General features: G+C 40.9%; 1 protein-coding gene across 1 annotated transcript in view; it reads left to right on the plus strand.

Annotated features, from left to right (window-relative positions):
• The window catches only part of mcamb (melanoma cell adhesion molecule b), a 41544-nt gene continuing 15550 nt past the window's right edge, over positions 1–25994 (plus strand). Inside the window, exon 1 of the mRNA XM_072692113.1 lies at positions 1–188. Coding sequence (XP_072548214.1) covers positions 131–188 — 58 coding nt within the window. The 5' untranslated portion in view covers positions 1–130. The remainder of the gene's footprint in view (positions 189–25994) is intronic.

The raw sequence follows: 25994 nt of genomic DNA on the forward strand, positions 1-25994 counted from the left end.
TTTCGCTCACACTATGCAAATGTTGCCCCCCTCTTGTGGTGTGTTCTGCAGCGTGTAGCTCCTCTGTTCTCTCACACCCAGCGACCAGTCGGCTCTACGGACTGCGGACAGGAGCGGCGGGACAGGCAACATGGCTCAGCGGGGGCTCACTCTCACTCTCACCGCACTTCACCTCCTCGTTTGGAGAGGTAAGAGGCAGAAAGCTGGGTGGAGTGCTGGGGTTGGCAGCAGAATCGTCGTTTTGGAAACAGACTTAGAAAGTTTGGTCTGAGACTGATGCTTCTGGAGAAGGAAAGTGATGCTCTCGTGCGCAGTAGTGGAGATACAGTAGATCTGGAGGGGTGGTGTTGGTTTCAGGTGGTTCTAAGCTGAATAACGCATGCAGAACGCTTTGCAACTGCAGTGACATAACTGTCATCCTCCACTGTCTGGACATGACTTCTCTTAAAAGCTCCGTTATCTTGCATTTAGCCTGTTTAATGTTCGGATGGCTGCAGGAGATGTTTTGCTGCTTGTTGATAAGATGTTAAAATTGCAGTTCGCTTTTTACTCTTAAAATAAAGGTGCTAGAAAGGATAGCATTGAAAAAAAACTTTTGGTAAAGAGATATATGAGTGTGAAGAACCCTTTGAAGGCTTCATGAAGGTTCTTCATTCATTTAAAGGTTGTCCATGGAACCGATAGTGGTTCCTCCATGGCATTTCCCAAGGAAAGTGCAAGGTGGATGGTTATAAAATAATGCCAAGACTTTAGAAAGTGATAAAGACAGAAACATATAGAAGACTGAATGTGAAATTCTGCAAAGTCTGGGTTTCTCTAAAATGCCAGATGCATAAAACACTTGACACATGAGCGAATAGAGAATATAAAAAAGAAATGGGCTGTTCCTCAGTATACAACATCACTCAAGCCCAGCGTTGGGCCACTCGTATAGAGGATATAATAGTACATGTGGAGGTGATTCAAACGATCACGTCAATCTCCAACAAGTCCAGTTTATCTTCTGCAATGCTTCTGTGAACAGCTTGCAACTCTAGTGAAAGAATCATCATCTTTCATTGCCTTGATATGGATTTGTTCTGTATGGTTTGACGTAAGAAATGAGAAAACTCATTCACGTTCACGATTCACGGGGAAACCTGGAACTTTTGGATAAAACACACACACACAAAAACCCAAACAAGTAGAAAACTGGGCCATATTTGTGGCCAGGGGTATCACTGTTTGGGTGATTATTTGAATACATGGTTATCGGACCTCCAAACTTATTTAGGAATTTGAATGAGGCGTCAAACAGGTAAATGTTAATGTCTTTTCGGAAGTGAATCGCTTCATGGGCCAAAGTGAAGGCTTAGATTGTGGAAATGAGTACATGGAAAAAGAGTGGTGCTTCATATCAGTGACACTGCGTGGCCTTCTTTATTTATTAGTTTATTTATTAATTTATCAATTATTGCTGGAATTTGTTCAAATGTGATGAACGATACTTGGGTGGCTGGTAATATACTTTGGGGGCATGCGCCCAGGTGTAGCCCATGTGTATGAAACGCTGCAGTAATAGTACATTTGGAGTTGTTGTGTAAGTCGCAGGTAATTCTAATGGAACAATCTCAAAACATCTTCAGTATCTTTATTAAAGCTGAACTCCACAGTTTGTCTTTTAGATTTCATTTTATCATTTGCTTGATGTGAAAGTGGCTGAATTTAAAAGCAAACTGATGTGTTAATGCAGATGAATCAGATGTCAGAGTCAGATGAATACGCTTCAGAAAGCAGTGCATGATGGAAATATGGATGAATGAATATGCCTCAATATTGCAAGCAGCTGATAAAATCTTGAAGATGGCACTTAAAAAATACATCAAATGATCTTCTGAAGCAACCGTGTTCCTCAAACATAATCCTGCATTGAACCACATGCAATGTCAACAGCAGATGGCAAGCGTATTGGGTGTGTGTGTGTGTGTGTGTGTGTGTGTGTGTGTTTGTTGTCTGGACATGTTTGAGTTTGAGGCAGGATGTGTGCTAGGAGAGAAGTGAAAACAGTAACGGATTTGTGCGCCACACACTTCACAGACCACGAGACCATGCTTCTCCCTACCCTTGCTTGTGAGAGCACTGGGCTAGCTTTCATCCAGCTGTGATAAACCCATGATGATAAACCAGCGAATGCTTTTAAACCCGTGCTTAAGAACACATCACCTGCAAGCTGTTGATATACGTTCACCAATGTATCCAGGTTTAATTGTATCTGCTGCGTGTTAAACAATCCCTGACATCTCCCATTTGTCTTGTCAACACATGTGCTTTGTTTGTTAGGTGCTTTCTGCAGGGAAGGATGTTGAGTGGCACTTGCATCCTCACCCACATTGTTCCAATTCCAAGGTGTTTGAGGCAATGACGTCATTTCCCTGCACCCCTTCTTCTCTTCCACTAACTTCCTTACCCTTAAGCTCCCGAACATCCGGGGCCGTTCAACCTTCTTTGTGTTAACCCCCCTGCTAAGTGTTTCTCCTGATTGTGCTGACCTCCTGTTTGTGCTCACGTTCCCATTTTGTCTGTGATCTCATGGGTTTAGGTTGGACTCCACAACCTCAAGCCTTTTTTTTAAAGGGTGTAACTATATTGGCTTCAATATAGAGTGGAGAAATTGAAAAAATGGAAACAGCGCATCAGCATTTGCCCATTGGCCTCTTACAAGGGTCTCTAATTTGCTGTTCTTCATGTAAAATGCTGTCAACCAATCTGCATTGTATATCATTTGAGTTCCATTTTCAACAAATAAATGATTGAAAATATAATTAGAATCTTTAAATACTTTACCCAGTTTTCTCCCAATTTAGCTGAGCCAATTAACCCACCCACTCACTAGGGCTCCCCCTATCACTAGCAATGCTCCCAACACTAGCAGGGTGAGGACAAGAATGTGCGTTCTCCGATACATGTGAAAACAGCCATCTGAAGGCATTGAAGGCAATGCCAACACGCTTGGAGTCATCCCCAGCTCCGATACTGTAGCAAGCAGATTCCTGTGCCGGCCAGACTCACAATAGGAGTGGTGAAGAGGGAGAGTGCCACCCAGAGAGAGCATGGCCAATTGTGCTCTCTCAGGGTCTGGCCGCTGATGGCTAAGCAGCATGACCCGGCATTCAAATTTGTGTGTCACTTTGTGAGCCACTCGGAGTCCCCTAAATTCTTGACATCTTAACACTGGAGATGTAGAGGGGAGGGGGGGGGGGCTGTATTTTAATTTAGATGGTACAGCAGTATCAGAGGGTATCAATACAAGACTGATACCAGCAGATCATACTGGATCTGAATCCTAAATAATACTGATCTGATCTAGTAAGAAACCTAGTGTGAAAAAAGGCACTGTGTGATGTAATTTGTTGGAAGCTGGAAGTTTCCTTATATGGGGTTGTGGAGTGTTTGAATAGTTTGTGTATGATAGCTGTATATTTTATAGATGATCTTATCATCAGTAACAGAAGAGACTCAAGATCTTCAGAATCAGTATTGGAAAAGAAAACGTGTATTGTCCCATCTCATTTCTACTGGTCCATTCACCCTGTAGTGTTCACACAGTGTAAAGGGCAGCTGGTGGTTTTACATGGTGTGAAAACAACATGAGCTGTGAAGTTTTTATGACCATGACAATATGTGGGATCTGTGACTACACTCTTTTCCAAGGTCACATTCCAACTTTCTTGTGCTCCACTACTTCTGAAACCAGAACTGCGCCTTTGGATGGAGATTAATATGTCTAGTCTTAATGAGAACGGTGGTAATAATATTGCTGTGATCCACAGATTGCCTAGGTTGTTCAGGGCACCATTATTTTACAACAGTGATTGACAATAAGACACAGGCCACAGTCTCTCTACAGTTGGAACTCCTTCAAATATCCAATCTAATATATGTGACAGAGGTTAGGTCATAACTTTCTGCTTGTGCCCATCAAGGCTACCTAAAATAGGAAGCACATTTCAGAGCTACCGTACCTATGAGACCGTGTCGGTCAAGCCTGTTTGATTGAACGTAACTTTGACACAAAAATAGAACTCGAGTTCTCATTCAAGTTTTGACTTATGAGAACAACATTAATACTTCTAACTCAACAAAATGCAGTCTGCCACATATAGCCTGCAGCTGCTGGCATATATGTCAGAACGGTGTGACATGGTGTGGTATGTACGTATTAACATTAAAACCACTGACAGGTGAGGTAAATTACATTGATTATCTCATTACAGAGGCACCTGCCCAGTGGTGGGATATACATGTTAGGCAGGAAGTGAATAAGTGACTGAGTGATGTGTTAAAAGCAGGATTTTTTGCAGTATGCAGTGATCAGTACCTACCAAAAGCGCTCCAAGGAAAGACAGCCAATAAATTTACAAACTGGTTATGGACGCCTGTGGCTCACTAATGTGCCTGGAACGTGAAGGCTAGCCTGTCTGGTCACACAGAAGAGGTACTATAAAGGATGAACAACCGGTGACCTGGCAATAGGGTCAGAGGCGCCCTCATGAGAGACCTTACAACCTTGTGTTCACTGCCAAAGCAATTTTCGAGATCAGGAGCTCTGTGAATGGACTTGCTATTGTGTGTGTCACTCCCAAAGGATTCCACAACTTCCTGACTTATCAAAGGAATAATGTATTGGAATTCCAGCCATTTTTTTGCGACAATGTCTCTTCCACTATGTAATTTTGGGTGAAGGGCAGTCCCGTACTTTGGGACTCCCATTACAGAGTACTGTGGAGCAACAATGGACTGCTTTGTTCTTAGTCTTATAGCTGGAAGATAAGGCAGTGTAGATCTGGACAGGGAATCTAAGCAGAACTAAAAGCAGATCTAAGAAAGGAGTTCTTCAAGGGATCTGGAGTAGGGGCAATGATTATATTATAGATTTTATATATACATATAAATAGATTCTATATTTGGATTCTATAGTAGATTCTGCAATGGTTCTATATTTGGATGCTTCTGGTTCTTTGCCTGGTTAAAGGCTTCTATGTTACAAGTCAAAGAACTCTTTTCATTAATATAGTGAACCCTTTTCTATAGAAAGTAATGGATACAGAAATTGTTAAACAGTATCACTGTCTGGAAGTGTCTGGGACACTCTACCCCAATGTGTTTCAGAAAAAAATTAATTGGTTGACTACAATTTGGCTAAATTGGCAGCATTTTCTCTAGAGCAAATCCAGTTCTCCAACTGGTCCAACCCATAATTCTCCCAACCCAACCTACAAAACATATGGATAAAGCAAAACTGTGGAGTACATGGGGTTTCTCAGTTTGAGAACCAGTTCTCTGAAGAGTAAGTCTGTATCCGGGTACTGTTATCGGGTTGATATCAGCAGAAAATGCAGAATCAGATATCAGAAGGAACAAAAAATTAATCTGATCCAATCCTGAAGCAAATCTAGCCCACACACACTGTGTGTAATGTGATCTTAGTCATGTGTTGCCTCCTGTGGGATAGCAGGGTGTTAAGTTTGAACAGCTTGCTTTTAGATGCTCATCTTAATTGTAGTGCTTCAGTTAAAATTGTCTCATTGCAGACCACTAGTTCGATCCCTAATGATGCCACAGCTATCCGTGGCCAGGAGTCCAGAACACTATAGTGGCGGCAGGTAGTTGGAGGAAGCACATGCTAGCCTTCACCCTTTAAATGCTGGTGGCGCTGTGCGAAATGTCAGTGAAAGTGTATTTGCAGTGGCAAAGCTGGGTAGTAAATTGGGGGAAATATGGCTCATTTAAAAGCTTGCAGTGTTTAATCTTAAGTTATTTTTATGTCTCAGCTGGTACTTACTGTTTTAAGACCAGTTCAAACCAGTTCTTTGGAGCAGTGCCTTAGAACAGTGGTGGGCAACTCCGGTCCTGCCTTTCCTGCTCAAGCACACCTGATTCAACTCACCTGTTAATTGCCAGGGTTAGTAGGTTTGACATAGCGTTGGAATCAGCAAAACATGCTGGACTCTGGCCCTCGGTTGTCCACCCCAGCCTTCTTTTTGTAAATGTGATAACCGAGTATTAAGAAGCATTTAAAACATGGCGATTCAAACTGATAGAAGCTCTAGTACAAGAGCCAATGACGTAATTTCTTCCATTGTGCAGCGTCAGCTTTTTTGCTAAGTTAATCCTATGCAAGTCATTTGTCTGTGTCAGTTCACTTGGTCACTTGATCCACAAGGAATGGATTTTTTGGACTAATTAGACCAGAAACCTTTCTCAAAACCTAGTAAAACTAATCAGGTTTGCTTCAAGGTACAAAAGGTCTGTATAGCACCTGAAAGGGTTTGTTGACAACCAAAAGCAATAGTGGAACCCTTTTTGATATTATGTATATTTATGCATTTTTTTAGAAGGTTCTAGTGTTACCAGAAAAAGAACCACTCTGGTAAAGGCTCAAAGAACCCTCAAGGAACCCTGTTTAAGAGTGTACCAAATACAGAAAACCAAATTAGACTGAAAATACTGTTATTGTTATTTTCATGCCCAGTCATGTCAGTGCTCAGCATATTAGAGCTAGGAATCTGAATGACAGTAAGATGAACGTTATTAAACAGTGTGTTCTTTCTAATAGATCCTCAGTGGCTGAGCTCTGAATTAGCCAAGGTGATGGATAGCAGCTGACCTCCCATTACAGTGCACTTATCATGCACAGCTCAGGCAGCTCTCTTGCTCCCTTGCTCTCTCTCTCTGCCCCTGCTACGTGGCCTCTTGCCTTTCAGTTTTTAGGAAAAAGAAAGGAGAGCATTATTTTCCCCTCTGTATCAACATCCAAGCTCATAACATGTCCGTATGACAGAAGAAAGGGACGTGCAGCCGCTTTTGAAATTGTCCGTCTATTGGTATTGTATAAATATGTGTCTGGATTATTCATTGTTGTTAGCATTACCATGACAGTGTCCAGATCTCAGTGTGAGCAGGAAAGCCCGGAAATGTATTCTGTGATTATAGAACTGCTGTGTGAAGTAAAGCTTTAATGTTACTGGATGTCTTGGGATCTTATGGCAAATTTGTTTCCCAGCGTTTTCACATTTAGCGTTCCCATTCAGCTTTTTTTTTTTCAAAGAGCCCCAAAAGGACACTAGAAAGCAGCATTTAGCATTAGATGTATTAGATTATAGGGGAATTCCACCAGTTTTCAGCCTACATTTCTGCATAATTAAATGGTTGAGAGAAGTAAACAAATTCATTCAGAGTGGCTTGATGTGAAACGGTGCTTTGTAGAGAAACTTGACTGTCTGACTTGATCTCTTTACTGTGGTGGTGATAGGAACCATGGGTTGCATTTTATTTACTAGCAGAAATGACCAATAGTTTTTATATGGAATGTTGATAATGGTAAAATAGTGATTAAAAATAAACAAATAAAAAAAAATGTAGATGATAAAATATTTATATAGTTTTCATACTTTTGGAATGGAATCAGGAATGGATCTTTTGAAAAAGGACATTTTAGGCCAAAATCTGACCTCAGAACTATTTAACAAATAGCAAATTTATGACCAATTCATTGATTACTTTCAGTACTTTAAGCTAAACTTGTTGGTTCCACTCACCACAACTTGGTAGGTTTATCTAGAATGTAGCATTTCGGACCAAACCACACACTTACATTTTTTACATCCTAATGATTCATTTATAAAGATACTTGGACTGATGGAATTCCCCTTTAACAGCTCCAGTTCAGCCGTTTATAGTCCTGGATCTAGCTACAAAGATTTATGAGACGTGACTTCCTCAGTCTTTGTCTTTTCATCGCTCTTTTAACTGCAGCAAGCGTAGTGATTCGTAAGTGACATATTAGGAACCCTGTGTGGATCTGTAAACAGGAGACACAGATGCAGAATAGCTGTTAGTGGAAGACTGCCAGACCTCTTAGGGAACAGAGTCTAAAAGGTACACACAAAAAGCTCCAAATTGCCTGATGTTTCCTCAGGAGATCTGCTGATTCCGGTCCCTGTAAAGGAACTGCTTTTACCATGCACCACATTCTCCTCTTTAGTGAACATCAAGAGATGAGGTTTGCGTGACCTGGAAACTCTACACTCTTTCTTTTTCCCCATCACTCATTTTGATCTTTCACAGAGGCCAGCGAGCAGCTGCCCACACCTGGCACCTCGCTCTCCCACGGAGGCCGCTGGAGCTCAGCTTTCAAACAGCGAGTGCACCCGTTCCCTCCTCTCACTTTTGCCACTAATTATGAGTTGAATTTCTCAGAGGTAGTCCTGTTGTCCATGCTACACCACTCTTCATGCCCCTGTACTGCTTCAGTCTTTTTCTACCATGCTAGGTCATTATTTATTGTCCATTTTAGGAAGACCCGTAAGTGACCTGGAGGCAGAAATGGCGATGGCTGTCCAATGCCACATTTCTCATTTTGCCATAGAACGCATTTGATCAGTATGTTAACAACCCCGTTATTTTGCCTTTCTTTTTGGTGGGCTTGTATAAGCTCTGCTTATATTGGTGAGTTTATGTCGCTGGGGATCACTGTAACCACTCCATAAAGTAAACCACGCAATAGCAATAGTCTAGCCTAGCTAGCTTAGCACTGTAATGAGAACAAATGAACATCAGTCATTTCAGTCTTACCAGATAGTGTTGCTGTTCTCTCAGTGTCCTCTCAGCGTGTTAGCTATCTAAACAGATTGTAGCTGGGTTAGCTTTTAGACTAACACCTGCTCACTTCATTGGTTTCCCAGCTTCTATACACAGACATCCACAGTCAAGCTTCCTCCGAGCACTTCTTTCTATCTTTTAGCCTTTTTAGGCTCGATTCCATATCATCCCAAAGTAGCCGTTGCATTTGGCTTCCAAAGACAAAAACATTTTGGGGGTTTTATTTTGAAGGTGGACAAGTGTTTGAGCTTCACAGTATATCAGTTCAGTTGGTATGTACCATACTCTCAGTATTCAACTATGACAAAGAGAATATAGCTTTGCATCAGTACAGTGCAGAAACATCGGTAAAACTGAGAGAATTATGGTATTTGGGGCAGCTTAGCTTAGGTATTAATTGCTTTGTCTAGTTGTGAGCAGAATGCGAGGCTGAGACTATGACTGTGTCTTAGCATGCTTAATATAGTAGTATATGCTTTCGGGCACATCCCATGGCTTCATGGTACACAGCACACTTACATGTCAAAAAATAGGACAAAATTTCAAGCCCTGGCCAGATACTGCTGGTATTTCTTAACTTTGTGTTTCACGTTAAGGTGTTCATAGGCCACAAAAACAACAGAAATATGGCCAGTCATGAACAAACATTCATGTTTTGTATAAATAAATATGTCTACATTTCAGTTTGGAGAGGTAAGACAAGCATTGACCCACTTAAAACATGTACTTACAGAAGAGGCTCTGTGTTATGGCTGGTTGAGAAGCCATGCAGCGTTCACTTGATCTGAAGGAGAAATTCCTTGCTGTTTGTTTTGCCCAGTGTTGCAGAACCCACTTGATTCTGGAGCCTTGGTAAAAGTTCACAATCATCAACAACAAGGTTTTCTGCATTGAGCGTGAGATAAGAGATATATGTGTGTAGCTTAGCTGTGGATGCAATTGGCCACATTCTCACCACACTGTTGTCAAGTTGACTTGACTTGGAGTGTTTGAACCAAAACTAATGCTTAATGGGAAAATTACAGTAATCACACACTGTTTCTTCATGCAGCCTGGCATTCTGCTGCAATTAGCCAGTTGGCCAGAACCAGTTGCACTAAAGGCCAAGATGCAATTAGCCTGGACTGCTTCCACTAAATGCAGAGCCATCAAATGTCTGAAAACAGCACTCTCCGACCAGGCCAAAATAGGACAGAGAGCATGGGTTTGTATCATTTGGCATGAATTTGAGCATGAACCTTATTAGGGCTTGATGACAAACATCTGAACAATTCCACCTATCTTTGGCAGGCTAGACATCTACTTTCCTTTTCTGTGCAAATGATTTGCTATGAAGACAAAACAAAACCTTAATAAAACTCTAAGGCTAGTTTATCTTTCCTTTTAATGCTTAGCATAATTTGGATCTTGATAACAATTAGAAAAAGTAAGCAGGCTTCAGGCCTTCACTTATGAGAATACACATAGGGTTACCTTAAGGATTGGCTTTGAGATTCAATTAACTGTCCGGGCCCCTTAAACTGATAAACATACAATATTAGACATTTTTTTTGTTTAAATTAAATGAACAGCAACATGTGTAGCGACAGTAATACTCCCCCCTCCCTCTTCCCATTGCTGTCAGGTAGAGTTAGCCATCCTAAACAAGAAGCAAAAGAAAGTCTGGAGCTTCTCTCGTCAGGGGCATTGGTGCTTTGTAAAAGATAATGGGAGAAGTGTGAAGTAAATAAGCGCTCAGCAGGGCAGTAAACCCGAAAATCACCTCTCTCCTCACACTGAGCTCTGTCCTAAGAGCTGGGCTAAAATTTACTGTCCACATCCACTTTAAAAACTGATCCCTGGCTTAACTCCTCATCTGCATACTCCAGCTGAAATACGTTAAAGCAGAGGCATGCAGTGGTGACAGGGTAGAGTATTTTGGTCTGAGCAGAGCAGAGCACACCTACTTTATAAAAGCAGAATGGACCTACAGGTCTGTCTTTCAAAGTACTGCAGTTAGGAAAAAGGTTCTCTCTGCCTGAGCCCGATAGAGCTGATGTGGTATCCTTCCTCTGGGCCTTATGGAAACATCTTATCACATTTTCACAGTATATGATAAGTAGGGCTGAGATGGAATGAGATTTTCACGGTATGATAACCGTTTAGAAAATATATCACAGTGTACGGTATTTCACCATTTTTCCACTTCTTCTTCCTGTTTCTCTCCTTATTAATATGATAATCTGCCTCCTAAAGGAATGAAAACAGTTTTTTTTTGGTTGAACAAATGCTTTACTATATTAAAAATAAATGTATCTATTGATTATTTTCTTTATTAATGGATTTATTGTTTGGTTTAAACTCTGAAAATAGTAAGAATTCGTGAGATTCTCTGTCCATATTCTTAGGTCTGCCTAACATTAGGTCTTAGCCCTTTAACCTAGCTTCCTTATTCTCCCGAAGTAGCTGTTGCATTAATCCATGAAAGTTTTTAGTTCACAGAAATTTGATTATTGACGTTTTCATTTGCTACAAGAAGTGTGAGGTCACCCGTACTGTGTATGTAGTGTTTGTTGTTCACAGGCTATCTTTCTGTCTTTCAGTTGTGCAGTGCGACATCCTTCCTAGTGACATAGATATGATAAAGTCTGAGCACAGTTTCCTTACAGATCACGACCATCTTTAAATGACACAATTCATGGATGTTGTGTAATATGGTTTCCATTGTTCTGGTCAGGTGTAGATGTCCTCAAACGAACAGCTGCGATTAGTATCCAGACATCAAACCCCATTCTCCAGTCTACTTCCTACAGCTCTGAAACCCACTGCTGCTACTGTGTTTGATGTGTCTGACCCACTGGTGCTACCGTGTTTGATGTATCTGTAATGATGGTCCAAGATAAGTTGGAAGGAATGCTTACTCAGCAAGACATTTTCTCTCAGAGAGCCTCTTGCCTCTAGAGCATGTCTCTTGGGGACTCTATGCTCTCTTGCTCTCTCTCGCGCTCTCTCTCTCTCTCTCTCTCTCTCTCTCTCTCGCTCTCTGTGTAGTGTTTGGATAATGTTCTCCACATTGGGGCTTGTATTTGCAAAGGCTTTTGTAAAACGCTAATTACATTCGTAACTTGATTTTTCAAGCCCACAGGAATCCCACTTGTTTAGCTCGTAAAGCTAAATGACAAATTATATGATGATAATGTAATGCTTATTGTGATTACTCACAGTTTGGTAGTGTGCTCATTAAGTACTTATTCTCAAAGCTATCTTAATTGGGTAGGCAGCAATAATATAGTAATAGTGTATATTCAGTGATGGTGCAAATGAACTGAAACTCGCTGTGTATTCAGCTTGATGCTAACAGTCATATTATAATGTGTAAAGCATGTAGTCTACCATACGCTTTTCATAAAGGGCTACTATACTTAGCAAAGGGCTACTGTTGTCAGCAAACTCGACATGCCTCCATGCTGTACTAACCTCTCATCTCATTTCAGAGCATTTTTCTCATCATCCAATATTTAAAAATTCTTGTGTCTTTACTCTTTTAGATTAAAGAGTAGCGAAACATGAATAATTCATTATCCTCATGGATCACCCCCCCCCCTTATGTTTTAGGACATGAATTGCAGATTAGTTGCCAAAGTTTAACCTGCTGTTACTGTTTACAGTAATAATTCCCTCAATCTGGACAGAGAGCTGCAGTGAAAACAAAAGTCTCTAACAGAAACAAACTGTGTCAAAATAAAAGCCATTTATATAAACAAACAAATAGACGGTGTCAAAATAAGCCACTAATACAAACGGAAATTCAGACTCTGTCAACATAAAAGACTCTGATATAAACAAACAAATAGGCTGTGTCAAAATAAAAGTCATTAATACAAACAAACAAACATAAATTTGTTCCAATGAATTTGTAGCTTTTGTAGCTTAGTTTCCAAATATTTTACATTATTAGTTTACTTTATTTACACTCAATTTTGAGTGTACACTCAATTTTCTAAATTTGTGCTCTGTATACAAATAGGGTTCAAAGTAAAGGTTCTTTGAATTGTAACAATAGTGGAACCTTTTATTAACATATCAAAACATATTTTTTAAAAGGTTTTTTCAGGAGGTTTTTCTTGCATCTGAAAAATCATTTAAGAATAATTTCTATTTAAGAAATATTAACACATTCAAATGGTTATCAAGGTTCTCTGCAGATTTTGGCTTTTCTAAAGAACCCTTGTTTAAGGGTGTACCACTGTGGGATCATTATTAGGAACCAGTCTACAAATTCACAATACTTACTGTATTTGAGACTTGATGGATTAGTGAGAGAATGAATGCAGGAACCACAGTCCGTCACAACGCTCTATTTATACCTCACTGTTGTAAACTCATTGAATATTAATCACAGTATGTTGAAGCTGTGGTAAAATAACATTGTCAGCAGAAACATCCACTCTGAGTTATTGAGCCACACAGTTACAGTAGCATAGAAGCCGCTGTCTCTCAAAACTGTGCCTGTTTGGATTATGAACTTGGAAACTACACTGTTTAGCTAATGAGAGTGAGCAGTGCTCTCTATGATTTGCTATATCGCACTCCTGCAGGCTCCTTGGAGGCAGCGTGGAAGATTCAGTGGTCTGTCTTGTGCTTCATGGTTTACTGGTTCAGTTAGCAACACAATTAATATGTTTCTAAAATGGTGCTTGACCCACTAGAGAGCTGGAGCCGAAGGTGAAAGCCTGAAATGAAAGTATAGTTGGAAATGTTCGGACAGAGGGGCCTCGCCAGCTGGCCAGACAACATTACATTAATGGCTGCACCCACCGATCAGTTAGATGAAGGATTTTTATGGTTTGAGTGGGAATTTACAGAGATCAGACAGGTGACAGTCTCAGAAGGTCCAGTGTTTATTAGCATCATGAGCCTAGCACCTCTAGTTATACTCATAATCATGTTATTTAATGTTGCTTTTATTTCTATAAAAAAACTAAACTCAAAAATACAGTCCTTTCCTGTTTTTTTGTGTTGTTATTACTGTAACAAATTAGATCTGGATACATTTGTACATATGTGATATTCTTATTAAGCTCATCATAGTTTTGGGTTTTGATTTTGAATTTGCCTGTTCAACCTGTGCTTTTAAAAATTACTATTAGTAAAGATCAATGCATTACCTGATTCTGATAGCATATCGACTAGGCTCTGTTATATTCAGTGTTCTGCATTATTCACATAAAACATTCTTCATTGCTTCAAGAGTAAAGGCCTAGAATTAGAGCACCACGTAGGACTCTACATGAGGAGAGACAGAGTGCACATCACATGATGCGAACTCATGACCAGATCTGCAGAAATAGCCCATAATAAACTACTATGATGTAAAAATGCCCTGTTTCTGCCTTCTCAGTAGCCCATGTTTGGAGATCAGAGAACGCTCTTAATGCCCTGGCATTTTTGTGGACAAGTTATAGAAATTACAGGGTTATTTTATTAGATCCAAGATTGTGTTTTGGGTCTAATAATCTAGTCTCTTTTTGTTTTCACCATTTCTGTACAAATGTAGGACACAATTTAGCTTCATTTTTGTAATCCAAAGGTTCTCAATTGTGTTCTTAAATAAACACCCATAACATTAAAACCACACACCTAATATTGTGTAGGTCCCTCTCGTGCCATTAAAACAGCTCTGTCGACCTGTTGAGGCATGAACTCCACATAACATAGCCAGCTTTAAGTTCTTCATCAATTTGTGTTCCCATGACTCCCATGACCGGTTCCTTGGACCACTTTTGGTAACCACTGACCACTGCATACTGGAAACACCCCAGAAGATCTGCCTGATGTTTTGGAGATGCTCTGAAGTCTCCAGTCATCCAGGTACAGTTTGGCTTTTGTCAAAGCGGCTCAGATTCTTGCGCTTGTCCATTTGTCCTGCTCTCTACACATCATCTTGTATCCCACCCCATGACAGGTGCCACTGTAACGAGATAATCAGTGTATTGTAGCACTTTATTATTTTTAAAGGAGATGTTAGTTAGACTGCTGTTTAATTAAACAGCTATACTTGTCTGAAACTTGCTAAACTTGCTGCTCACCCGGTCAGATATCTTCACTGCAATGTCCAAGAGCTTTATCAAACAGTGGCCTCACTTTGTAGGCCACATTCAAATGTAATAATAACAACACAATTTCTATTCTATTCTGGACTGCGGTGTAAATGGTTCCTCCGGTCATATTTTGTACATTCTGTGTTTATTTTAAAAGGAATTCGGAGTGGACAAATCAAATCACTGTGATATTGGAGATTTTTATGACACGCCGATTCTTGAGTAAATTGAGTTGAGTCTTTGTGAGGTCTGTGATTTACCCCTGGTCGCATGTCAAGATCCACTTATAGAGAAAGACGTACAGAGAGCAATTGAGTTGTTGAGTGTGGATGAGTGATTTATGTTGCTCTCAACCTCTTAGCCTTTGCTGCAAGGACAGAGTGACACAGAGCACAGGGCTTGTCCCTCCCTGAGAAGATGGATGAACTGAGAGAATCTTCAGTGCAGACAGTGTGCCTAATCTGTGCAGGACAGATGCTTCCTGTCTTTATCTGACGTAAATCAGACGAACACTTGAGGGGCTGGTGGCTGAAGTTGGCCCCTGAGTTATAGAGCCTCTCCGCAGCTTGTCAGAATGGAGGGGCATCCGTAATAGTCCATCTTATCCATCTTATTCAGGCTGAGATGCCAGGCATTCTTGTCTTGAAACTTTTCTCTTCCCCCCTCCTAGATTCACTCCTGATTGTTCTGCACTGGGCCTCTGTTCTTCCTCTCTGGGCTTGAGCCATGACTTTCATTCTGCCCAGGCACTGAATGCCTCTGCAAATCCCACTGAATGGTTCTTTAAACAGACACTTCTGGCTTCCATTCACTAATGTTTCCTCACTCACTTGTTGTAACTCCATAATCCTGATTGTTCTAGCTGACGTCCACAGCTGTGTCCTCAGTCCCGTGCCGTTTACCTATTCAGCCTCTTTCTTTGAAGATCATCGATTCAGTATAAAGGTCAGTTTGCTTTTTTTTTTTTACCTCAAAATCATTTACACCTAAAGCCTCGGACTTGGTATCTGCTCTTTATCTGCTCCTGTCAAGAAAAGAAAAACCTCAGCCTGATCCAAACATTATTTGTGTGAAGTAAACTTCCCAGCTGTTGGAAGGAAGCAAAAAGGTTGCGTTGCATTCCCGGGCATTCCTTTTAAACTTCAGCATAATCCATTTGCGTCGCAGAGGAGAAAGCTAATAGGACAGTAAGAAGACTTAGGCACAAGTTGCTGTCTTTTAGCAACTGACAGAGTGGTCTTTGGGGAGTGGATGTTGATTGTAGAAGAGCAGGGCAGATTACTTAGCTTTCCTTCAGAAGTGGAGGCTTCTTCTCTCCAATCATTATGTGCTGCTTAATAATTGATGTTTCCTGAAACTCCAATGTCTGCTGATTCCAGACATACAAGGAGCCTTTTAAGCTAACATGGCCCTCAGAATGTCTTGTACTGAGCGCTTCCATATTGCTCCAGAGAATGCACACATACCAATACCCAACATGGTGAGATGGAACAGTGAGATGTTTGGGAGCCACAGAGCATTAAAAGCACTGATTTGGTTTGAGGTGCTCAAGAAGATCCTACCTACCTACGGTCTGACTCACGCAAACTGCTTGTGGACTGGCTTCCTCTCGAATTTGACGACACTATTCTGTTGATAGAAACTTGGCAGAACTATAGTAGTTCTAGAGGATGCATCACAAATGGTAACTAATAATATGCTGGATGACCTTTGTTTATACAAGGACAAGGGTCCAATACTAAATAACGTCACATATCCGTCCTAACCAACTGGGAATTATAATGCGAACACAGCTAGAATGATTGTAATGCCAAGAAATTAATGACTTTTGACAAGTTTAGACTTGTCAATTATATGTCAGGGTACATTGGACAGTAGTATTGGGACACCTGCTCATTCATTGCTTCTTTCGAAATCAAGAGTATTTAAAAATTCTTTATCCTACTTTTCGTTGGAGTAACTGTCTCTGCTGTCTAGGGAAGAAGGCCTTCTGCTAGAGGATACTGGATGACCAATCACCACCCCAGCTCATCACCAACCCTGCAACTCATCCCAAAAAAATCATCATTCCAGAGAACACAGTTCCACTGCTCCACAGCTCAATGCTGGGGCGGGCTTTATACCCCTCTAGCCCACATCTGGCAGTAGGCATGGTGCCCATAGGTTCATGCTTATCTGTTTCAGAGAGCCCTATTCTTCCAGACAATCTCTGTGTGTGCATTTGCACATGTGTGTCAGCAATGGGTGCAACTTAAATTAGTGGAATGCATTAATTAGATGGGATGTCCACAACTGTTTAGACATATAGTGCATGCAGTTGTAGAGCAAACACAGAGAGAGAGAGCAGGATAACAGTATGCTCACCACAGAACAAATTCACGTCTGGCTGACAGAAAGCCCCCCTTATAATGTTTGGACGAGGGTTCCTCATTTGGTCATTCACGCCTCTAGATTCAGTGTGATTGCATTTAATCTTTCATCAAAGCATTTCTTTACCGGGAGTACAAAGATGCTTCACTTCCAGAGGTTGCCAGGCTTTGTTTTTTCATGCATGGATTCCAATGCCTTTAAAAGCTCTAGCACACGTCACTGTGCCACTGTATGAGCGCGGCTCCTTTGGCACACTCTGCGGTCTGAGACGCACAGCACAGAATTGTGCCAGTGTCTGCTACACCAAAAAAGGAGTGAGCTGCTCTCTTGTGCTTCATCATGTTGGCCGCAGCAGCAATTGCTTCCAGAGCTGCCGGCTATCTTTAGAGCCAAGACCCCTGGTCTGCCAGTGAGAGATCTCCATCATACCCTCTCATACTTCTTAGGGCAAGTCATGGGACTCTTCTTTGACATCATAATCGGCATAGTACAAACATTGGCCCACTGGTTTGTTCCCATACTCTGTACTCAAGCAGTTATTTTTGCTTTTCCTGAGCAGACGGGGGTCCACTGTGTGAAGACTTTTTTTTTTTTTTAAACGTGGGAAAACGGGATGAAGGGAAATGGAGGAGCATGGGACAAGCCATGGGGGGAAAGCCCACAGAGACCACTGTTAAGTGCACACAAGAGATGCAGTCCATCAGTTATGGTCACTATAGCCTTCTTTCAGTGCTTTTTGTTTGCAGGCTGTGCATGAGAAGCTGACCGCATCCCACATGGAGTCAAGAGTCATTTACAAACAAGCATATTTTATTCAAACACGCAAAGTATGGGACAACTTGCATGCGTCATGTAAATCTCTCGGCCTGATTCCCTGCACGGGTGGGCAATAGGATGATTTTGGATGGATGTTGTGATAATCGCTAGTACTTATGTTCAGATCTTCCAGTATCGATATGTAAGCATAAGGAGTGTGATTTATCGTTACTGTTGCACTTCCCTCTGGGAAAGAGACCCAGCTGACCCAGCATTCAGCAATACACAGACTCACAGACCTTTATTCACAAGAACCCATCACCAAAACCCAACACAGTCTAAACGAACATGCCTAAGCCCATTTGCGCTTTAAGGGTAGTACTGAGCAAGCGTAACTAATTCAGTCCCATGGAGGCTCTCAACTAGTGCGCTCACCTCAGTGTCCGTTCCCCATTGTGAGCCACATCCTGCCCTTTATTTGTGGTCAGTAGGTTGGCCTGGCAGTGCATGGCAGGGGACAAACCCCTGTGACATTACTCTTTTTGGTTTATTATACTGACTAATGTACACCTACAAAGAGTGTGCTTTTTTTACCTGCTCTCAATTGTTTTGAGGTAAAGGTGGTGCAGTTGTGTTCAGAGGAAGCCCTCATTGTGAGCTAATTAAATTTTAATTATTCAGTCATTATTAATATACTATATCAGGCAGTACAGTGGGTACTTTCTCACTGTGGCCTAGTCTGTTGAGTGTACTGTGTACTGTACCTGTTAATACAATTATTATATTATTATTATATTTAATGAATATATGTAAAATAAGGACTAATGACCTTTTAGTATAAAAAAAAATATGAAAATAATAAAAATTGTGTATTTTAGGCAGTTGACCAGCTTCAGCCTAAAGGTGGGCAATTTTTTATACTGGTATGAAGTATGCTTTAAGAAAATATTGTGGTATATATAGTGGCGGCCAACTGCTTGTTTCATTACTGATGTGTATAATATAATAATATAATTCTGATATAAATCCTTGCACTAAGTATGAGAGGTTTTTGGATAGCAGAAGGTTTTTAGAATCTGCCACAACTGGTGCCTTTTGTTAGCATGTTGAAGTATTATGATAAATATTGAATATTGTGAAAATATTAAAAAATATTGCTCAGCCCTAATATCACCTAAACATTCTGTTCTTCTGTAGTTCAGTAAATACATCAAGTTCATAATGCGTATAGGCTATAGGCTACACTACACAATGACTTGCCTAAAGCTTTCAGAAGTGCTGCGTCTTTTGGTTGGTCTTCTGGATTTGATTAGATTGGATTTGCCATACACAACAAAACTAAATGCATTCTCAAGCACCTCTATACTTGAGAAACGCTGAGAAAAACTAATTTTCCACAGATTTACCCACATGCCGATTCGCACAGGATTAATATATTCTAAGGTTATTTTTATTATTAAGGTTATAAGCTTGTTTTACAGAAGGTAAAAGGTGCCACAGTCTTTACGCAGGAGCGCACAGGCTGTAAAAATGACAGGACCAAAATCACTGAAAACTCTGCTAATAATTACTTCACAGCCCCATGTAAAACTAATCCCATCCGAATAGAGTTATATCACAGAAACGCACAAACAAATCTGTTCAGTTATTTCATGATGGTTTCTATCAAATCTGAGCTGATCGCCTTGGATGCCTTTAGTGATTTTCCATGGACTGACCCATTAGCAATTATGTGTTTTACCCAAATTCACCCCCCAGTGATTCATAAACCTACTGGCCCACATGTGTCGGGAAGTGTGTCAGCATTTTTCCACTAATTATAACATCTAATCCCAGGTTTAATCATTCTGCCACTTCCAAACTTTCAAACTCCAACCTCAGCAGCAGCCTCAAGGTCGCAACAACAATGAAGACTTAATAGCATTTGTCTTCCTCTAACACTGATTAGACAAACATATACTGAATGTATATTTAGTCTAATGACTTAAGTGGTTCAGCCTTTGCTGTGCCTTGCCCTACAATCAAAAGTGCTTTGTAATGACTTTGGCCTTGGTGCAGTGAATTGGCTTCTCCAGCTGGACTTATTATGCCTTTCTTCAGCAGTTGGCATAATTCAGTTCGCTGGCTGGACTGGAGGACCGTCTACACTCTAAGCCCATTAAAGAAGCCCATCAAATGAGATAGGCCAAATCAGAAAAGTTCATTAGTTTAGAAGTCCAATTACGCCAGGCTTCAAAAAGTGTGCTTTTATATTGAGCCCTGCTGCTCGAAGTAAAAAGTTGCTGTCTCTCTCTTTTGCTCTCGAGGCCTGTCGGAGAAAGTGACCCGCAGGCTAGAACATATTGTCATGTGCTTGGTATTGCAGTCCGAATTTGTGAAAGTAACATGCCTTTGATGTGAATGATGGTCAGAGGAGAGTCCATTTACGGTAATTACAGTAAGACTTTCTGAGAATATGGTTGTTTTCTGGAGTAGATCCTCTGTGTTATTTCATTAAAAAAAGTTTTAAGCAAAGAAAATGTTCCGCTAAGCCTTAGCAAGAATGTGTCAGGGTTCACAGCAACCTGATGGGATGCAGGATTATAGTCGATCAGGAATCCTTTTTAATATGCTGTATTAATCTTCTCATTGTTCTAAAAAAAGACTTCTATTCATAGTGCTTAAGCAGATGTATTTCCATTGCCCTTCTGCACGCAGCCTTTTCATGCTAATGTCAACCACACCTGATACAGTGTTATTCTTAGACTTAGATGTCAGACATGCGAGGCAGGGCAGTCCTGTATTGGTATCACATCCAAATGAAAATGAACTGGTTTTATTGTCATAAGAATTATATTAGGGGGTCATTAGGCCTGATGAATCCATCTGGCAGAGTGGGTATATTTAGTACACATCTGCTGAGAAAGTTCTACCTAGCTACCTACAGTCTTTGTCAAAGTATCTGGTCTATTCCTACAAAGTTGAATATGCCAACATCTGCAATTACAATCAGAGTGGAAAAAGTACTTGGAAAACAATATTTTAGTAAAAGATTGGGTGCTTTATCAAAGTTTTACCTTCATTTAAAATTAATGTGGGACTATACGTGGAGTTCCTATAGTTTACTATATCAGCGGGAACAGAGTGGATGCTGGTACCTGAGGCCATCTTAAAGAACCTTGAAGACATAAAGCACAGTAACTCTTGTGGATGTTGTCCCAAAACACAAGACATCCCCTTTGGCAGCAGATTTTAAGCCAGCTCATTGATATACTGCTGATCTGTGGAGAAAGATAAACAACTAGAAACATGTTGCTTGGGATTATCAGTGGGAGTCTGCTGTTTTTCATGTTGTTATATACAAAATTTATCACAGGAAATGGTAGCTTATCAGCGAGGCCTGAGGCATTCTTGTAGCATCTGTTAGCTGTAGACTACACACTCAGTCCAGTGTCTTACACGTACACCTACATTCTTTAATATTACAGCAAGTATTACCCTAACATGTAAGCGTAGAGAAGGCCTAGGGTGTGAAATCGTTTCTGCAGTGAGTGAAACAATGCGGGTCATTTGGAGGCGTGTAATCAGCACAATAGAGGATTCACAAGTTCAGGTCAAGCTATAGAGCCTGAGGCGCACTGTGGATGTCAAGGGTTAAGGGTTGCATTTCTGGGGTAAGAGCGGGTGCGCCATCATTTTTTTGCTTGGGCTGGCTCCAGTGGCCAGATGCGTGTGGCCTATGAAGTGATTTATGCCTGTTCACCGTGCAGCTTGAAATATTTGTCCAGAATGAACAGTACCCAACTGTTAAGGTTTGGGTAGATTGACATCATCTATTAAATGGCCGTCTGGCTTGGGTCGGTTTTGGGTTTCACCTTTGACAGATTTTTGCCTGCATTCAGTCCTGCTTAGGTTTTCCCCTCCTTTATTACTTTATCCCAAATGTATTACTTTCACTTTTTTAATCTGGAACACTGGGGTTGCTGGCATTGCTGTTTGTGAAGTCCATGCCACAATGCAATGTAACAGGCACTCATGCTTTAGTAGAGCTCAGTAACAGTGAGATAAATAACTGATCAGCACAGTGATTTATCAGTCTACTCAGGCTTTAGTAGAGCTCAGTAACACTGAGATAAATAACTGATCAGCACAGTGATTTATCAGTCTACTCAGGCTTTAGTAGAGCTCAGTAACACTGAGATAAATAACTGATCAGCACAGTGATTTATCAGTGTACTCATGCTTTAGTAGAGCTCAGTAACACCGAGATAAATAACTGATCAGCACAGTGATTTATCAGTGTACTCATGCTTTAATTGATAAACCCCAGTAAAGGATCCCAGTGGAGTTTATGATGGAGTTCAGTGAGTATGTGATCATGCTGAAGTTCATAGACATTCAGAGGGTTTAGCCCTGAACAAGAGGCCACACTGAGCGCTGGCGTCTGTTGGGCCTATGTCTCGGCGGTGCCACTGACACTTATGAAGTAGCCATGAACATTTATGAGTAACAGGCTTTGTAATAATAAGATCTAAGAGTGTCTATGGGTGTATGGAGGATTTGCACCTGTGTCCTCTCTTCAAAAGTTGTTGCCAGCTGTTATCATGGTGTGTGGTCAAACCTTTGGGAGGCAGGTTGGCCACAGGGTGCCGGATGCTTTCCATAGTCTGGGCCAAAACACATTTCACACTTTAAAACCCATCTGCTGCCTACCTGTCTGAGAGTGATCTTTTTCTGGCCTACCATGTTACTGGAACTGGGTACAAAACAAAAAACTGGGGTACAGTATTAGGTATAATTACACTAAACAGGCTTAAAATATGCTTTTTTTCAAGAGTGGTGGTGATAGCAACCAGGCGTCCACAGAGACTCTTAAAAATGACATAAAAAATATGTTTATGAGCATGCTGCCAGATTCTAAGTGACAATGTTGTGGTTTTCCCCTGAAACATATATTGTACAATTATGGAATTACAGAGTGGAAAATAGAAAAAGCAGTGCCATGCAAATGCTTGGGCACCTTAGGAGATTTGAGCTTTTGAGATTATGCACATTTCAGCTTTATGAATGCTAACCATACGCTAGAAGACTCTGAAAATAAAAGTGACAGTGTTACAAGATTCCAATTAAATTCCTTTTGAGATTATTTCCCATCATGCAATGGCAACATGGAACAGAAAAAGAAGCAGCTTTTGGCACAGCTGCCCTTGTGTGTGTGTGCAGTAGTTTGTTTGGGGAACAAAAGTGGTAATTAAAAATGTAAATAAAGGAGATTCCACAGAATGTATTTGCTGCTTCCAGTTTGCCGCTGGAAAGAGCTCACCTAGTGGTTATTCACAATGTCCACATCGCAATCTGCATGAGCTAAGACTAAAAACGTGGTATCATTAAACACGGTTGATTATCTTGGAACGTCAAGGCGAAAAAAAGACCATGTTACACCAAACGATCAAGATGACAGGAGCGCGCCGCAACTCTAGCAAGACCTACATGATTTTATCCAGACTGTGAAATCGCTTGAAAGTCATTTGATGTAAGGCTGACTCCTCAATCTTTGCCTCAACAATCAGCAGCCATGGGCTCATTTGAGAAGCTGCTTATAACTCAAATAATAGATGCCCTCAAAGCATTAGAGGGCTACAGGAGGACAGCCATGTGTTTTCAGGTAGCAGTTTTCTCAGTTTATCTATAATTAACAAACAGCCTTTAGCAGAAATGGTGTAGTTGAGGTTATAAGTGCTTATGTGATTGCTAGAAAGACAGAGACCTTGTTTGACTGCAAAAGACAACTCATTTTGTTAAGCTAGTAGGTTTTAAAGATATAAATATATATCAATATTGGATTGGTTTTAAGATTTCAGTGTCAGTTTTGTCTTTGCATTTCTACACTGAATTGTGCAGAAATTAGCAGCAGTTTTGGAATTCCCCCTTAACTGTGGGACGTATTTTATGTTCAGTCTGAGCTCGCAGCTCAGATGTTGGCAAAATATCACTAATTATTCAAGTACCCTGTACATTTTCCCACCCAATATCTTTTTTTTCCTTTCAAATAAGCCAGTTATTTATTGCATTCACTAAGTGCATATCAAAAAACCCACTGAGGCTGGTGTAATATCAATGGACCTATAAATTGTTGAGCCAAAAATGAAGTATTCAGAGTTGTACAGAGTTGAAATGACAAGCACTTAACTAGCAAGCTGTAAAAAATAAAAAAGGGCTTTCTATCACTGTGTCATTTCTGTTCTGCCCCTGTCAAGCCACGTGGGGTTCTGTGAATGACTGCACTTTCTAACTCTGTAGGCCAGCACCACATTACCAGCTGTTGCCAATTAAGCTCCTTTGCCCTCTCAGCCTCAGCCAGCCACTACAGAAGGAATAAGAGGGCTGCTCTCTTGCTGTTCGCATAAAACACTGTATGGCTGTTCTCGCAACAGAGGGAGAATCTGGGGTAAAAAGGTCTGGCACTTGCGTCACTCTTGTGTTATGGCAGCAATGGGTGGTTGAGGCATGAAAAGAGGCTTTATTCACCTCTCACTGTGTTTTATATGCGAGGCCTTGGACACGGTTGAAAATACCACTTTTGGACGTTTGAAAGGTGAAAGATTTTTCCCCCCGCTTTTACCCCCTAAGTTAGCCATTGCTAGTTTCAGAGTGGCTACATGCGCACTGTCAGGGCATGGATTTGGCATGGACAAGGCCTGTGTAATGCATGGAGCTCAGCTTAAGCTCAGGTGCTCTCTGCAGGAATTCTGAATGTTGCCTCGTCAATATGTGACTCCCCGCTGGAAGTAGAGCAGGTCTGACGCAGTCCTGAGCTAATGACGCTAATGCACAGGAAATGCTTTTGTTGGGAAAAACTAATCGAATTTCTGTAATGGGAGAGCATCCTTCATGCTCAATTTCCCTCGTGCAGAACCAGCCAGAGCACAGGGAGGGGCAAAGAACCACGGTTCTGTTCATTTCAGACTTTGTTGACATCAACAACAGTATGACTGGAATAATGACTCATTCAGGGATAACCACTATTATTGTGGAGCATTGCTGTGAGGATTTGATAGTATTCAGTTTTCTGGATGTTGTATGATCACAACCCCCCCGCATCTCCAACTCCCCACCTCATCCCAAAGGTATTGGATGGAGCACCAACACTCCAGAGAACACAGTTCCACTGCTCCACAGCTCAACCCTGGAGGCTTTATACCCCTCTAGCTCTTGTCTGGCATTAGGCATGGTGCAGAAAGTTTAATGTTTATATGTTATTGGCAATGCTGGTCTATTTCAGCAATGAGTGCAACTTAAAGTAGTTGAATGCAATCATTAGTAAGGGTGTCCACAAACATTTGGGCATTTAGCATATGTAGTAATTTATTAATTGTGCATTTGTGTCTCACTAAAGACCCAAAAGTCCATTTTGCTCTTGTGGGCAAACTATGTACCCGTGCAAAAGGTGCCCCATGGGTAACAGGTGACCATTAAATGACCAACGTAGTTAGACTTGCTTCTCAATGTAATCTGGGTGGTCCTAATCCTGGGTACCCCTCACCTCGCGAGCTAAAGCTAATTAAATTCAATTAATTTGTTTCCTTTGGTTGTCCATCTGTCTGGGTGTGTTTTCCCTGGATTCAGGGAATCTTACCTTCTATGAGATGTCACCGCATAAAACATGGAGAATGCTGTAGTGAGAGATAGGCACAGTGGGGTCTACAGCACCACCTGCACGTGTAGCCTGTTTCATTCATTTCTCCCTGCTTCGTTCGCTCACACCGGTGTGTTTATTTCAGTATGAGCACTGGGAGTAGCAATCTCAAGCTGTGGTCACACTAGGCGTCTGTTGTGCAGTTTTTGTGCAAAACTTTGTATTGAGGTCAACCTTGGTAAAATTTGACACACACATATATATTCATGACCAACTGCAGAAATGCTAATGCTAGCAGTGTTTAAGCACAACCATTTCTTCCTCACTGGCTCTACATAAACGAGTAATGAGTCAGGAGACTGTATGATGATTTTTCTGTGATGTCACTGTGTACGAGTTATCCACCGTGCTTATCCTAAGCTGAGATTATCTGGCACATACACAAAATATTTTTTGGTGAGCATGTCTTTACAGGGATACCAATGAAGTACTTAAATAAATAAATTATAATGTAATTAAATATAAATTAAATA

Source organism: Salminus brasiliensis, chromosome 11 (assembly GCF_030463535.1).
Source record: "Salminus brasiliensis chromosome 11, fSalBra1.hap2, whole genome shotgun sequence".
NCBI lineage: Eukaryota > Metazoa > Chordata > Actinopteri > Characiformes > Bryconidae > Salminus > Salminus brasiliensis.